Source organism: Aplidium turbinatum, chromosome 10 (genome assembly GCF_918807975.1).
Source record: "Aplidium turbinatum chromosome 10, kaAplTurb1.1, whole genome shotgun sequence".
Classification (NCBI taxonomy): domain Eukaryota; kingdom Metazoa; phylum Chordata; class Ascidiacea; order Aplousobranchia; family Polyclinidae; genus Aplidium; species Aplidium turbinatum.
In genome coordinates, this window is record NC_137481.1 from 4197737 (window position 1) to 4212438 (window position 14702).

The 14702-nt window shown below is 38.6% G+C and overlaps 2 protein-coding genes across 2 annotated transcripts; both read right to left on the reverse strand.

The window, feature by feature from the left end:
* Positions 1-216: 216 nt before the first annotated feature.
* LOC145778415 (uncharacterized) lies at positions 217-3892 on the reverse strand. The gene is made up of 3 exons (XM_082589894.1): positions 3416-3892; positions 2160-3100; positions 217-361 (listed from the first exon to the last, which is right to left on the reverse strand). Exons 1-3 carry the CDS (start codon positions 3890-3892, stop codon positions 217-219), a joined length of 1563 nt encoding a protein of 520 aa, XP_082446020.1.
* Positions 3893-5349: 1457 nt separating this feature from the next.
* LOC145778604 (ADP-ribosylation factor 4-like) lies at positions 5350-12497 on the reverse strand. Its single transcript, XM_082590129.1, has 5 exons — positions 12361-12497; positions 11698-11801; positions 10036-10363; positions 8088-8269; positions 5350-7172 (listed from the first exon to the last, which is right to left on the reverse strand). Exons 1-5 carry the CDS (start codon positions 12419-12421, stop codon positions 6990-6992), a joined length of 858 nt encoding a protein of 285 aa, XP_082446255.1. The 5' UTR covers positions 12422-12497; the 3' UTR covers positions 5350-6989.
* Positions 12498-14702: the final 2205 nt, after the last annotated feature.

Genomic DNA, 14702 nt, shown 5'->3' on the forward strand with positions numbered 1-14702 from the left:
ATTCGGAAAGACCCCTGCTGAATCCTCCTCTCTCCGGTCTTTGTCCCAGCTGGTACGATCGTAGCCTATGCTCTGAAAAGGGCTGTTTTCGATGTGAAACGTCGTGAATGTAGTTTTTTCTCTGACTTGTTGATGAGCTTCGTTTCCCCCTTTCATTTGTAATTGAACTCGGCTACTCACAGGAAGGACCACGTGAAGGTGCTCATCATCCATCATCTATGCTCGGATGCGAGCCTTGTCCTCCTCCAGCTGAGCTAATCGCTTTTCTTGCTTGGCAAGTTTTTTCTTAAAGAAAATCGCACCACATGATCCTTCCTGCATCATTCTTCCACAAATTCCATGACATCGCCAATCATCACGACTGGTCATATAGACCCATCATGTTGCAAAAGTTAACTTTTCAGGCCAGATTTTATTGCCCACGTATTGATTTCAGCTCGGCTTTAGGCTAATTTAAAAAAGTTGGAAGCTTATGGAAGCAGAGATTCGTATCGCATCCCTTGCTTTCGTTTTTGCTATACGAAAAAACAAAGGAAAAAAGCAGCGCAAAGCTTACGCGATTTACGTTTCTTTTAACTAATCTTCCAGGGAGCATGCCCCTGGACCTCCCTAAAATAGCACGCTCTAATCCCCAACGAGTTTTATTGCTTCTCTTGCTCAACCCACCAGGATACGCCACTGCTGAACTGTGGAAGATTCCAACACCACTTGAGCAAGATATATCCCGAGACTTCACCTTCGAAGAATTCCAGCATGCTCTAAACATCCTAAAGCCAGGCAAAGCACCAGGTTCAGACCATTATATCCTCAGAATTCGTCATCTACGACGGCAAAGCACTGAAATCTTGGCTGCACGCTTTCCTCTCTTCCTGTCTGCACCACCTAAAAATACCCAAAACCTGGAGACGAGCTGACGTCATAGCCATGGCCCATACCCAAGCCCCTGGATGACGCTAGGAGCTACCGTCCAAATTCGTGTGTTTACTTTATCGTTTATTTTATTTTTGCGCAAGCAATGAAAAATAAAATTGCTTGGCAGAATGAAGGTTCGAATTCTTAAAGCGTTGTTATCTGCGAGCTATTTCATTCACTCATCATCAGTCGTTATCTCCGCCTGCGGCAGATTGCGCATCAACATGGGTTATTTGTTTCCAAGAGTGGCGATTTTGAGCCAACTCGCCCAGTGTCGTCAAGTGGAGTCCGGTCCATGATTGGATGTTGTCTTGCCATCGTTTTGGTTGTCTGCCACGTTTTCTTTTTCCTTCTACTTTGCCTTCTGTGCAAACTTTGCTGATTCCGAATTGTGATCTTTTAGTGTGGCCGAACAGTTTTAAAACTTTTGATTTTATTATTGCTGCAATTGGATGTAGTTTTGTCATAGTTAGAAGATCTTCTATTTTTGTATGATCAAGTAGCCTTTTGTTGGTCATGCTTCTCATGCTGTGATTTTGGAAGGTAGTGAGTTTTTTCATTGTTGATGATGTCCAATTTACGCATTCTAGACCGTACAGCACGACTGGTAAAACGTAGGTGTTGAAAATTTTGCTTTCAGTTTGATTGGGAGTCTATTGGATGTTAGAATCTTTTTGTTCTTTTCAAATGCTGCCCAGCCTAAGCCAATTCGGTGTTGCACTGCAGTCTTTCCATCGTTGGTTGCGGATAGTCGGTGGCCAAGATATATGAATTCTGGTACTTGTTCTATTTGTTTTCCATAGAGAGTGAGATTGAGTGTGTTGTTAGTTTTGTCGGTTGTCATACATTTGGTTTTGGACACATTTATTTGGAGGCCGAATTTAGCAGCATTTTTTGACAGAGCATCTAGGTATTCCTGCATTTTCAGTTTAGAATTATTCAAAATGGCCATATCGTCTGCGTAGCTTAAGTTGGATATTACATGACCGCCGATGGTGAATCCAGTTGTACACTTATTTTCTGTTTCTGAGATTATTGCAGCCGCTACGATGCAAAACAGGATAGCAGACAAGACATCTCCTTGCTTAACACCTTTTATAATATCAATTCGTCTGGTTGTTCCGATGTCTGTTTTGATTAGTGCTTTAGAGTCGTCGTACGTTGCTTTCAAGAGGTTGATGTATTTTTTGTTGATGGAAGTTTTATCTAGAAGTTGCCAAAGGTAGGGTAATTTAACACTGTCAAACGCTTTTTTGAAGTCAATGAAGGTGATATGAACGGGATTGTTGAATTCAATAGACTTTTCTATGATTTGTTCCAGCGCTAAGATTTGCTCGATTGTTCCTCTTCCTGGTTGGTAGGCTGCTTGTGTAGGGGGGAGGGATGCATATAGGTCATTTTTTACGCGTGCCGCAATGATAGTGATAAAGAGTTTGTATACATGACTGAGTAGACTTATTGGACGGTAGTTGCTGCAGTCGAGTCTATTGCCTTTCTTGTAGATTACAATTATTAGAGCTTCTTTAAAATTGCTGGGTATCTTTTTCGTTGTTAAGATAGAATTGAAGAGATGAAGCAGTGCTGTGATTAGAGGTTCGCCTCCTGCTTTGAGGTATTCCGAGTAAATGCCGTCTATACCGGGAGATTTGTCATACTTTAAGTTTCTTATAGCATTAGATATTTCGCTTCTTAAAATAGATGGGATTTTGTCAGAGGCAGAGTCATCGATGAGTATCTGTTGCGGATTGTCGTGATAGAGTTCTTCATAGAATTTTGCCCATCGTTCGAGGATACAGCTTTTGCTCGTGAGGATGTTTCCTTTTGCATCTTTAATTCCCCAACTGATATTTTTAGGTTTTGTTTTAAGTTTCTTTATGGCAGCATAATAGATTTTATGTGGAGGTAGAGTGTTGAGTTCATCGATTTTATCTTCTAATTGCTTCATTTGGTCTTTTTTCACGAGCTTCTTCGACTCAGATTTAGCGATTTTGTATTGAGTAGATGAGGATCCATGTTGTTTTCTAATTTTATGTTTAGATTGGATGGCTTTTTTAGTTTGTTGCGACATCCAGTTCGGTTGGTCTTGGTGCATATTTCTGGGAAGAACAGCTTCTGATTCTTCCGTAGTCCTGCGGTTATAGCTTCTTGAATGGACTCTGGGTCTGTCATTTGCTGTAAAGTCGCATATCTGTTTTGTAAATTTACTTGGAAGTGTTCAGCGACTTCTTGTTGTTTCATAAGGTGGGGTCTCTGGATTGGTTTCCGCTTCTGCTTCTGAGGCCATGAGAAGCTTATTCTGAATTTTGTACGTATCATTCTGTGGTCTGATATGTCGGGAGTGTTCAAGGTAGAGCTGTTCAGGACGTTTAGTCTAGAAGACGAGGTGCGTGATAGGATAAAGTCTATTTGGTTTTTTGTCTTCCCATCAGGAGAGGTCCAAGTAAACAACATTTTCTTTTTCTTTTGGAACCATGTGTTAGTGACTTGGAGGTTGTTTTTTTACGCAGAACTGGCCCAGTAGTTCGCCTCTTGTATTTCCGGTCGCCAGATTGTGTTTTCCAATTGATGACGGGAATGTTTTATGTAGTTGACCTAGTTTGCAGTTGAAGTCTCCCATAATGAAGAGGTGATCTCTTTTTGGTACGTTGTCAATGATAGCTTGGATTTTGTCATATAGTTCATGGACTTCCTCATCGCGGTGGGATGAGGTAGGGAAATAGCACTGTATGAGAACTAGTTTTGAGAATTTTCCTTGAAGACGTAACACAGCAAGTCTGTCAGATATAGGTTGGTATCCTTCCACAAAGGGAGCATAGGATTTGTGTACCAGGAAGCCGACTCCGTTAGATCGAGAGGTTTCATTACTTGATAGGAACAGTTTGTGATTAGAGGTGTTATGAGTTGTAATTTGGCTTTTCATGACTTTGGTTTCAGCTAGGCCGACCACATCCCAATTCACATTTTCGAGCTCATGGAACATTGTTTCAAGTGCGTGACTGTTTAAGTCATTGATTGTCCTTGGGTTGTATGTGCAATTGTGCATAGGTTGAAAATTTGTTTATTTTTCTTCTTGTTTCCTCTGTTCACTTGTCTTACATCAGTCCGAGGCTGCTGATGCAAACCCCTGGTCGTAACTGTCACATCAGTCCGGGGCTGCTGATGTGCCCTCCTGGTCGACATGCGAGGATCCGGAGGTAGCCTCCTCTTAGTTGCGATACTATTGGTTGACATATTATTCCATGTGATTTCACGAGCCGTACTGCTTCCATGCTGGCTCATGGCAGGTTGGAAGAGAGTGGTTTGATTTTGTGACACCATCACTAGGAAATAGTCTTACTGGACTAGAGGGCTCTCCTGCCCTGGTCGAGGGACTACGTTTTGTCTGGCCTCTACCTTTCGACCAACCTGGCATGGGTGACCCTACCAGGAGCAGATGCTCCTGCCAGTACAGCTCTAGAGGTCATCGAGGCACTGAAACTCTCTCACCGCGTTAAGGTAGTAGGCCTAGTCCAAGAGAGAGTAATTCATTCACTAGGTGCCACTAAATGGGGAGAAGTCATGAAATCAGCACATAGGCGTAGCCAGGGGGGGGGGGGGGCGAACGGGGCCATGGCCCCCCACAAATTTTCAAAGTTTGGGTTCCGAAGTTGAACCCTTTGTTGAAAATATAATATAATTTGTATAAATTTATATCGTTTTCCAAGACATCTGGCTTTTAACACCCCCCAGGACTTCTTTTAGACACACAGAAAGACACCAATAAATTTTGCAAATCGTAAATCGCGCAAAGTTTACGCGATTTACTCTTCTTTTAACCAATCTGTGGAAGCAATTTTAGAATCGCTTACTCTGTTGGGTTTTTGTGTTCTCTAATTTTAGCCGCAGTTTTACCCGTTCGTGTGTAACAGCTACCTTTAATAAGTTAATAGCTGTTTATCTGTCTATATATTTCATACAAATATTACCCTGAAAGTGTTTCCAGAAAGCGCTATAATCCATTATTTGAGTGCAATTTTGCAAAAATTTTCCGGGGGAGCATGCCCCCAGACTCCCCAAGAATACGCGTGCCTTCGGCACGCCCTAACCCCCACCAGCTTTATTGCTTCCCTTGCTTAACCCAACAGGATACTGCCACTACACATCAGGTGGCGATGTCGTGAATCAAACACTTCGTTGTTCTCTTCAATTCATTAACTATTTGGCCCCCACCAAATTTTTTTTCTGGCTACGCCACTGATATCAGCACACTCGAGAGCCACTTGACCTTGAGTCGAGCGCGCAACCACTGAGTTAACGGAGCAAGCTCTTCAAGAAGTTTCCGCATGAGGGCAATCATGTCATACTCTGATGGCAGAATTGAGTTTACAACGTCGTCTCGTACCAACGCTATCGATTAATTGATTGGTCCCTGCACCAACAAACACAAGGCAACACAGGTGATAACATAATATATATTTTCAAGCACTGAAAGATGGTCAAAGTACGAAATGCAAAAGCTGAAAACAATCAAGTGACGTCATTCAAAGTGAGTAAAACTTTTTGATTTAAAATCGATTCAAATTCGTCGTGTAATTCCACGCCTACAAAACAACCACTTACGGAGTCACAATTTATTTCTCGTGATAATACCAAACTTAGAAATAAAAATATGCGAACTTACCCTGATCCATCGTCAGCAGACGATAAATTAATACAAAACGATGCACTTTGTTAGCTTGGTAGCCACGAGCAGAGACACATGATGTGCAAAAATGATTTATCAAAAAACTGAGCGTAGTTCGTTGCAAGTCAGAACTACTGTATATTACTGCAACTTGTTTCTTGTAACCGTTATGTCATTGTTAAAAAATCATCAAAAGAAATCGAAGGACATAAAAAATAAATAGACAACATAGCCTCCACTATTTTTTAAGAAATTGAACGAAATGCTACAACCGTGTAAAATCATTACATTGCAGGTCTCCTATGGACGGCCATGGTTAAGAACACACCAAAATCAAACAGCTATCTGCTTTGGAGGTATTCACAAGTACATAGGTAACTCAAGAAAAAATGTATCACAGCTTCAAAAAGAGCCAATGGAAAAGTGATTTATTATAACTCCTGGATAAAGCCTATATCTATTGTTCCAGCAAACGCAAAACTGTTGTTTCGTTGCTGATTATAGTACACAATAAAATATAGCACAAAACAACTTATTCGGTATTTTAGATTTGAGGTCTGTTTTGACTTTACAGTCATCACAACGTTTTCGTGATTAAAAAGAAAGCACTGGAATGGTGCCATCTAAAAGCATGGGTAATTGGGTAACAGACTCCATAAAGATTGGTTAAATGGGTTCTATATAAATGACTTCATTCCAGATTTCATAATCGCACTTAAAAAGCAGCAAAACATCGTTCCTTCGTGAGTGGTGGAACTGGCGCCACTTGTAAACGATGCAGTTTGGCAACAATTAGCTTTCTATAGAGAAACAAGAAAGTTTCATCACCCCAAATAAAATAACGAATCTACGCGTGGAAATGAAGGCTCTCCTGGCACCACCCAATACGTCATACAAATATGGCTTGCCATCTTATAGAAACCATGAATGGCTAACGGGAAGGCATGTACCAACAACATAACAGTACATCTATATGCGGGTAGGCAAAGGATGCGGATATTTGTTGTTCACTTAACTACTTATCACTGCCATCTTGTGGGGTTTTTAAAAATACAATTATTCGATCAAGTGCAATCCATATTTCATTAGTTCTAAATCTATCAAGAATATTACGAGTCTCGCCGTGTTAATTCAGTACAATTGCGTGAATTTGATCGTAAACGTAAAGCTAAAATATGGGAAGGCTCTGTTACAACAAAAAGTGAGTATCAGAACCAGATTGAGATGCGCGCGTTTCCCGATTCCCGCTGCATTCCTCAGCTAATATTATTGTGATCGGACATACCGTTATTTGCTTGGTATATTTGCATCGCTGTATGAAAATTAAATTATCATGATACTTGGCACTTTTAAGCCGCCGTGTGTATTACGGCACAAGGCACGCTACCGGGCGGATGCAATGGCTTCTGTGAAGTCACAGTCGCTGTTTGAGCAAGCCCATTATGATGTTCATCAACATATCGCCCTCGTTGGATCCGTCGCTCTGTGAAACGCAAGTTGTGTTGTACAAGGTGATGTTGGAGACGCATTTCTTTGAAATTTCATCAAGGTATTTCGAAGAGACGATTTTTCCAACTTTACAGGCATTCTCAAGATCCTAAAAGATATGCGTTTGAAAAGCACAACATAAACCAACTCGATCAACGAAAGATAATAATAACAATGCTCTCATGTTTTTATAAGCAGACAATTGCAGGTCAGTCGCATAGAAGCGCAACCGAATACTTTATCACCCTGAATCTATTCCTTTTCCGAGTACCAGGTAGGAATAATATTCAGTACCACTTTGGTATGGCCCGAGTGGGTATCGAACCCACGACGAGCGAATCAGAGACGGGCATTCTAGTAGTCACTAAGCCTAAAGTCTCAAACAAGTTAATGTTGGGCGCCGTAAAACAATATTTTGGAAAATGAATGCATTTCTTTACATATGTAGAAGGAATTCTGAGTTTTAAATTGAAAACCTTGCAGCATTTCAGATCAAACAGAACAGCCCTTCAACAAACAAGCAATTGCATGCTTGTCGGGTTCCTGCCCGGTTGTGCTTACAAGCAGGTAGGGAAATGCGAAATAATTTATTCGAGTGGAAGCTTTTAATGTTGATAAATTTATGTTGAGGATCTCCGGGAAGTCGAAAGTGTTTCATTAGTTTTGTAGTATATGCGAGTACTCAAGTAAGATTATACAAAACCATATGTGTTACAGTAACACTGTTAACACATATGTAACACTGGTAACACTCATCATCATCATAATCCATCGTCGGTTTGTTCCCCACTAGTGGGGGTGGCCGATCTGTTACTTGATTTTACAGTTACTTGATTTGTTACTTGATTTTACAGTTTGATCCTTACAAACTAAACCGTCTATCGAAAGTCTTTCGCTTTATTGTAACAACTCTCAACAAAATGGCAAAAGCGAGTTAACCCATTTTTACACACTTTCCTCTTCCATACATGGAAGACCTTAAACCTAAGCAATAAATGGTAGGCTACAATGCTACATATTTTACCTGTTTATTAGCTACAAGCAGGAGGTCAATATTATCTAATTCAGAGTTATCCAAGACTTCTCTTAATGCCAACTTGGCTTCTTTAAATCGCTTTGTGTCAGCTGAATCTATGAGGTAGATGAGCAAGCTCGTTTCGTTTGTAAAGTTTTTCCAATAACTTCTGGTCGCAAATCCGCCCCCAACTGCAATGTCATGTTATTAGCGTATTATTGTTAATTTGTCGACGCTCTACAATGCCATGCAGTTATTACTAACAGTAAAAACTAAATCTGTCTTCACTTCTGGCATGCGATAGTGGTGGAACTGAAAAACAGCTAAAACAATAGCATCGGGAAATAGTACAGCAAGACATCACAATGATCCCTTGTTATAACAAGAGCCGTCAAATACAGTGTGGTCATGCAAAGATATGTTCTGTACATAGGGCGTCACCATTTCAAGCATATGTGGTGTCATCACCAGTGCAGTGAACGCCTGTATTATGGTTTTATATGTAACAGTGACTTTCAATTCGATTTGAATAAGGACCTTCTGATGATCCTCCTTTTAGGCTGTCAAGGGTTTAGAGCAGTGGTTCTTAACCTTTTTTCTATCAAGCCCCCCTTCAATAATGGTCATGTGCCTCGCGCCCCCCTAGATTTTAAATAACTATCATACCAAAAAAAAAATGCATCTTTGTCTGTTTATTGTACACATCAGTGAGATACTTGACACTGCTTCTTAGCGACTAGATTTTTAATGCGAGGTTTAACTCCAGAGAGTGAACAACGTAAGTCTCCTTCGACTCTCAGCCTGTTTCTGTACTTAGTCTTGATAGCAACAAGAGCAGAAAATGCAAAGAATAGTAGGCTACCACTTGACTGCAACTAGGCTGGGGATAGGCCACTGAGCTAAGCACTCATGTGACCTGATAAGGTGATCAAGCATTAAATAAAAGTGTAAAAAAGCAATTGAGCATTATGTTAATAACCATAAACAGACATAGCTCAGCAACAACACTACATTTAACATTATAAAAACAAAAAACAAAAAGCGAACGTTTTCGGCTAGTCATATAGCCCTTACTGTAGAAAAAGCCACGAAGACTATACCTTTTTTGGATGTAGAAATCAAGATAAATGGTAATGGATTTGATACTTGGGTCTGGCGTAAACTGACAAACACTAAAAAAAGGGCTATATGACTAGCCGAAAACGTTCGCTTTTTGTTTTTTGTTTTTATAATGTTAAATGTAGTGTTGTTGCTGAGCTATGTCTGTTTATGGTTTAAAAGAGTTACCTCTCTACCCAAATTGTATTATGTTAATAAAACTGTAAAAAAGCAATTTGAACAAAAAAGTGAAAATGAAGCAGCGTCGAGAAAATTTGATACATCTGAAGGAGTTCATTGTAAAATAGTTTTGTAAAGTTTTAGTCTAACTAGCCTAATAAAGCAAGAATTACTGAACACAATATAAAAATAGGAAGTGGCTATTTTTCCACAATCAAGTGTTGCCAGAGTTAGGAAGGGTTAAGGTAAGGGTTAGAGTTAGGAATAAGATTAGGGTTTTGATCTTCCCAGGACTAAAAAAAATTTCCAAAATACAAGTTTTTGTTTTCATCAGCTTTAAACTTTTCTCAAATTAGGGCAGAATTCCTTATCTGGCAACACTATTCAGGCTATTATTACACTATATAGTGTAAATATAGCCACAGCCTATAAAATAAGATAAAATACAAAATATGACAAACAGCATAGGTCCTAGGACATTAAAGTAATTTAAAAAAATTGAAATTGTTGTAGAGCTCGCGCCCCCCCTGAGAGATGCTTCACGCCCCCCTAGGGGGGCGCGCCCCCCCGGTTAAGAACCACTGGTTTAGAGAGTAATAACTATATTTGATTTAACAGCCACTTTCAATATGGAATATAAAATCAAAATCTATTCAAAACACATTAAGTACGATACTACCTTCCATGATGCTTAGAGATATATCTTCCTTTTCTATCTGTACAGTGTTGAAGCCATTAGTTGGTGTGTACGCATTTGATCTTGGCTGATGTGCCAATATATTCAACATACAAGTTTTTCCACTACCATCAAGGCCGAAGACTAAAACTTTCATAGATTTCAAGATCGAGCGATCAATGTGCAAATTCAAAACTTCCCGATCGGTTTCAATTTCGCTCTGGGAAGTAATTCTATCATGATGATTTTCTGTTACTTCCACAGCTGTGGTGTCAGACAATGCAAGACGAGCGGTGCTTGATGAATTTCTAGACAAATGTTCACCTTCAACCTGCATAAAAACAGCATCACAAATATTTAGAATATTTTTTATGATTTACCACACACAATATATGAATCACACAGTTCATCACATTTTTATATATACATCATTAAAAATGGCAAAGTTACTGGTCATATGCTTATGTGAAAAATACATAATATGAGGGCTCCGATTCAAGCATTATTCTTGCCACGGAAAGGCAGGTCAGCCCCTGACATTGTCAGATTCATTGATTGTGGAAAACTTTATCCTCGGACTGGGAAAGCTTCTTTACAAGCTTAATCCTGGCAGTTAGCATACTTGCAAATACTTTAAACAACTGACGCAAGCTCGGCCATCGACATAGACAGAGTGAAGTTTCCTCTTGTTGTTGTCTGAGACATATTCCATGCATTAGTTGCCACTGAATGGAGAGGTGTCCTTGAAATTTGTTGCTCAAGCTCACACATTACAAAAGTCAAACCAACATTACTTGGTCGTGCGGTTTGTTTATTTGTGAAGTCGAGTGCTTAACCAGCTGAGCTATCAACGCAGACAAAACATACAAAAGTCTACGCTAAGATTCGAAAGTTAATGGCAAGATAATACCATTTCCAATTGAACAATAATTATATTTAAATACTGATACTTTATATATGACATATATATACTACGACAATTGAAAATGCACAACCCCACCAAAAATAGTTTCAGCAATACTGATTGTGGATTTGTGCTAATTGTTGCGGGTGAGTCGCTATAATAGCAACGTCCACAGGTGAGTACATAAATATGATGCTGGTGGCAACAAAGTAAGTGTAGGCTACACATCACAAGAACCTGGCATTATCAGAAAAATAGTATCGTTGAACAATCAAAGATTCAGCATCAAAGCAGCATATCAGTAATTTTGAACATAACATTGAAAACAGGTTTGTTTAGAGCAGCTTGTACAGTGTAGGCTACACGCAACTTTGAATTACAATGAAAGTATATAATATGTTAAATAAAAATAGCAAATACACTTCCCTATATTAATAGAAACAACGCAAACATTATGATACATATTTGTAATTTGAAAACCAAAATGAATGCTTGACAGCTTATACAATTTACTTAAAGATTTCTTTTTTTTAATTAAAAACGTATGTATATTTTATACATACAAAATATTACAGTACACATAATTGATATGATCAGTTGGTCAACATGATCCTGTGAAGCAGTACACATTTTCTTGTTTCATCAAGTTACGAGTCTTAAGAATATTTTTTAACTTAAAAAGTCTGTAGGCCTACTAAAATTACCCATAGAGATGCAAAAATTTTGTACATTAAAAGCATAGTCACATGATAATAACTCACTTCTCCATCAGATATTATTGAATCAACATCTCCGATCCCTTCATCAGGATCATCACTCAGCTTAGAACGTTGTTTGCGATACAAATAATATCCTATTGCAGCACCTAAATAATAAAAATTTTCAAGAAAATGAAGTATCTTCTGACTATATATATAAGTAGGCTATAATAAATAAATATATATAGTAAAGTAATATATATATATATATATATATATAGTGTGTATAGTGTGAGAATAAATTTCTTTGCATTAAAAATTTTCAATAAATTTTGTTTAAAGGTGGTTGGATATATATTTACTCTTGCAATGTTCATCCAATACCGTATACATTAATTAGTAAAGCAAACAAAAGTACTTAAAAACAATTCTGATCGAGTCAAATGATACAAGCCCAGCAATCACATGTTGTCAATAAACTACAAATATTCCTGAGTTTGATTTTTTCCATAATATTTTTCCATGACAAAAAGCATTGAAGTTAATGCTATGCAAATAGGCTAGGTACTGTATGCTTATGCCACTGTACACAAAGTTAATCCAATGGGACTTTTTAACTTTTACATTTAAATGATGTTTGTGTAAGCCTATTAGTTAATTATGCGGTCTGAAAATCAGTCTACAAATTGGAAGAAACCTCCTTTAATTCACGTTTTTATTACTTACTGATTGTAATGCCAGCAGCTCCTGCAACAACCACAAACGCTTTCAAATTCAATTTCCCCATTCAGCAATATAGTGATAGTCTTTCAAAATCAGCTCTTAACAGAAACAACATTGACAATGAGATAGCTGACCTAGCTAGATCAATTGATAAACAGTTATTAAATTATTCCGATAGAAAGAATATAATCATTAAGCTATTAGCTGCTGGTAGACAAATATAGTTGTATACCGGTAGGCCTTAGGCCTAGGGTGACCCAAAAAAAAAACTAAATTTTATTTTTTAGACTTTTTTTTGTTTAGACCTCTGCATTGTGGTCCAAAATGACACCTTGCCAAGTTTTGTAGAGATTGGTCCACAATTGACGCCCTAGCAGTGGGCCGGTGCCGTGGGCCGGTCAAAATCGGCCAATCTGGCCGGGTCAAAATCGGCCAATCTGGCTAAATCTCAGCAACTGGTAGACCTAGACAAAACAAACAAAATAAACTGAACTAGAATGCTCAAACTTGGCTTTGAAGAAGCAGAATGCAAGTGCAATCGCAATCCATTCATTGCAAGTTGCAACGCACTTCAAGTTTAGCTGTTAGCTAACTGCTCTAGGCTGCTGCTGAGCTGAGTCGGAGTCTGCCTCGCTTTCTGACCTAGTTTTGTTCTGGCACGATCCCTGTTCCATATCTCGAAAGCTAAAACCTCAATTGCTAAGGTAACAGGGATCAGTAGTCAGTAGATGTAACAGAAAATATATTTCGCACATGCTAGTGCAGGGGTGGGCAAACTTTTTATCTCGAGGGCCGCATTCAGAATCTGAATTGGTCCGAGGGCCGCAGTATAGCACAATTAAGATTATAAGCCAAAACGTCAAATCTAAAATAGTCAAAACACAAGCTTTTATTTATTTTTAAAGTGACGAAAGAAACGGAGATTTTATATACAGTACATGTATTACATAAAAGATATAAAAAAGGTTTGTCTCAATTATTTATTTGAATACAATCCACATCAAAGATAACACTTTGCCAGACGCACTTTGAGCGAATTAAACAGAATACATCTGTGAGCGAATTAAGATAATCAGAAAAACTAAAACGAAAAAGAAAGTCTCATGATGCGACAGGCTGAAGTCAGAAATTTCAATTGTGACGTAACCGGCTGTTTTTGACACTGATACAGGGATATCTAGAGAAGGGGATACGAAGGCTCGCAGCGATTGCCTTATTCTCATGACACTACCAGGGCGGCAGTTTGTAGTGCTTTAAACATGTGGTTCTTTTTAAAATCGTAGAAGGTTTTGTAGTGCAGCTGGTACAATGAGCTACAGAAGACAGTTAGCAAATGTTACATAGAGCATATTTAAAGAATACTTGTTTACAAAGACAGTTGAAAAGTTACCAGTAAGCTGTTTTTTTTTTAACAAAGCCTTTGCAGTAGGCTAGATGTAAAGCAAGTAGGCTATATGGGTACCGTAGTTGAATTAACAAGCAACCATGAGCATGCTGTGAATATCCAGGCCTGATGCTAAGAGTGCAATGCAAGTTATCATAACAAGATTTATTAAATCACTATCGGTGCCAATTGTCGTTTCACGATAAACGCAGATTATTTACGAAAAACAAAAGCCCTTCTATTGTCAGACGTAATAAAAGCCTTCGTATCCCCTTCTTTAGATACCCCTGCACTGATATTAGCCATCCATTCATGCAAGATCACAATGTGGCTAGGGAAACAAACTACTACAATGCGACAAAAAGACTATAATTTAATTTTATCAAGATGAAATATAGGAAGAAAAAGTTTAATTAAGTCATTGTAGTAATTAAAATTTTCAAGCAATTTTAGGATTATTTTATTATATATTTGCTTCAGGCTTTCGCGGGCCGCACAGAAAGTAGTCACGGGCCGCATGCGGCCCGCGGGCCGTAGTTTGCCCATCTCTGTGCTAGTGCATACTGCATCGTCAGTTCTGATCTTCAAGACTTCAAGTTTAAGAAAAACGCTATCTCAGTGTTGCCAGACGACACTAGAGAAGCTTAACACATCTCCCAACATTTAAGAATGCGAAGCATTAATGCTGAAGAAGAGACAATGTAATTGTGGTGATGAAAAATGAAAACGAGAGCATCAAAAGTGGTTTCTGTTGGTCGTTGGATCAAAAAGCGTTGCGCGAAAGAAGCAGTTAATGTGATGGAGGCTAGGAAAAAATCGATAATATTTGCTATATGCTACTTGTAGGCTAATTAAAACGCATTGCAATACAGCATACCATTAAGATTTTGTAACAGGCTGAGGCTACCACTGTTACCTACTGGTAGTATTTAAAATCATTTTATAGAAGTGATATCTTGAT

Coding starts and splice junctions, on each gene's coding strand:
- LOC145778415 (XM_082589894.1), bottom strand. CDS start 3,892: ATGTTCCATGAGCTCGAAAATGTGAATTGGGATGTGGTCGGCCTAGCT. Junction 3,101..3,415: donor AACTACTGGGCCAGTTCTGC/GTAAAAAAACAA, acceptor TTTACAAAACAG/ATATGCGACTTTACAGCAAA. Junction 362..2,159: donor TTCATTGACTTCAAAAAAGC/GTTTGACAGTGT, acceptor CTATATGACCAG/TCGTGATGATTGGCGATGTC.
- LOC145778604 (XM_082590129.1), bottom strand. CDS start 12,421: ATGGGGAAATTGAATTTGAAAGCGTTTGTGGTTGTTGCAGGAGCTGCT. Junction 8,270..10,035: donor ATCTCTAAGCATCATGGAAG/GTAGTATCGTAC, acceptor ATGACATTGCAG/TTGGGGGCGGATTTGCGACC. Junction 7,173..8,087: donor TGCTTGTAGCTAATAAACAG/GTAAAATATGTA, acceptor CATATCTTTTAG/GATCTTGAGAATGCCTGTAA.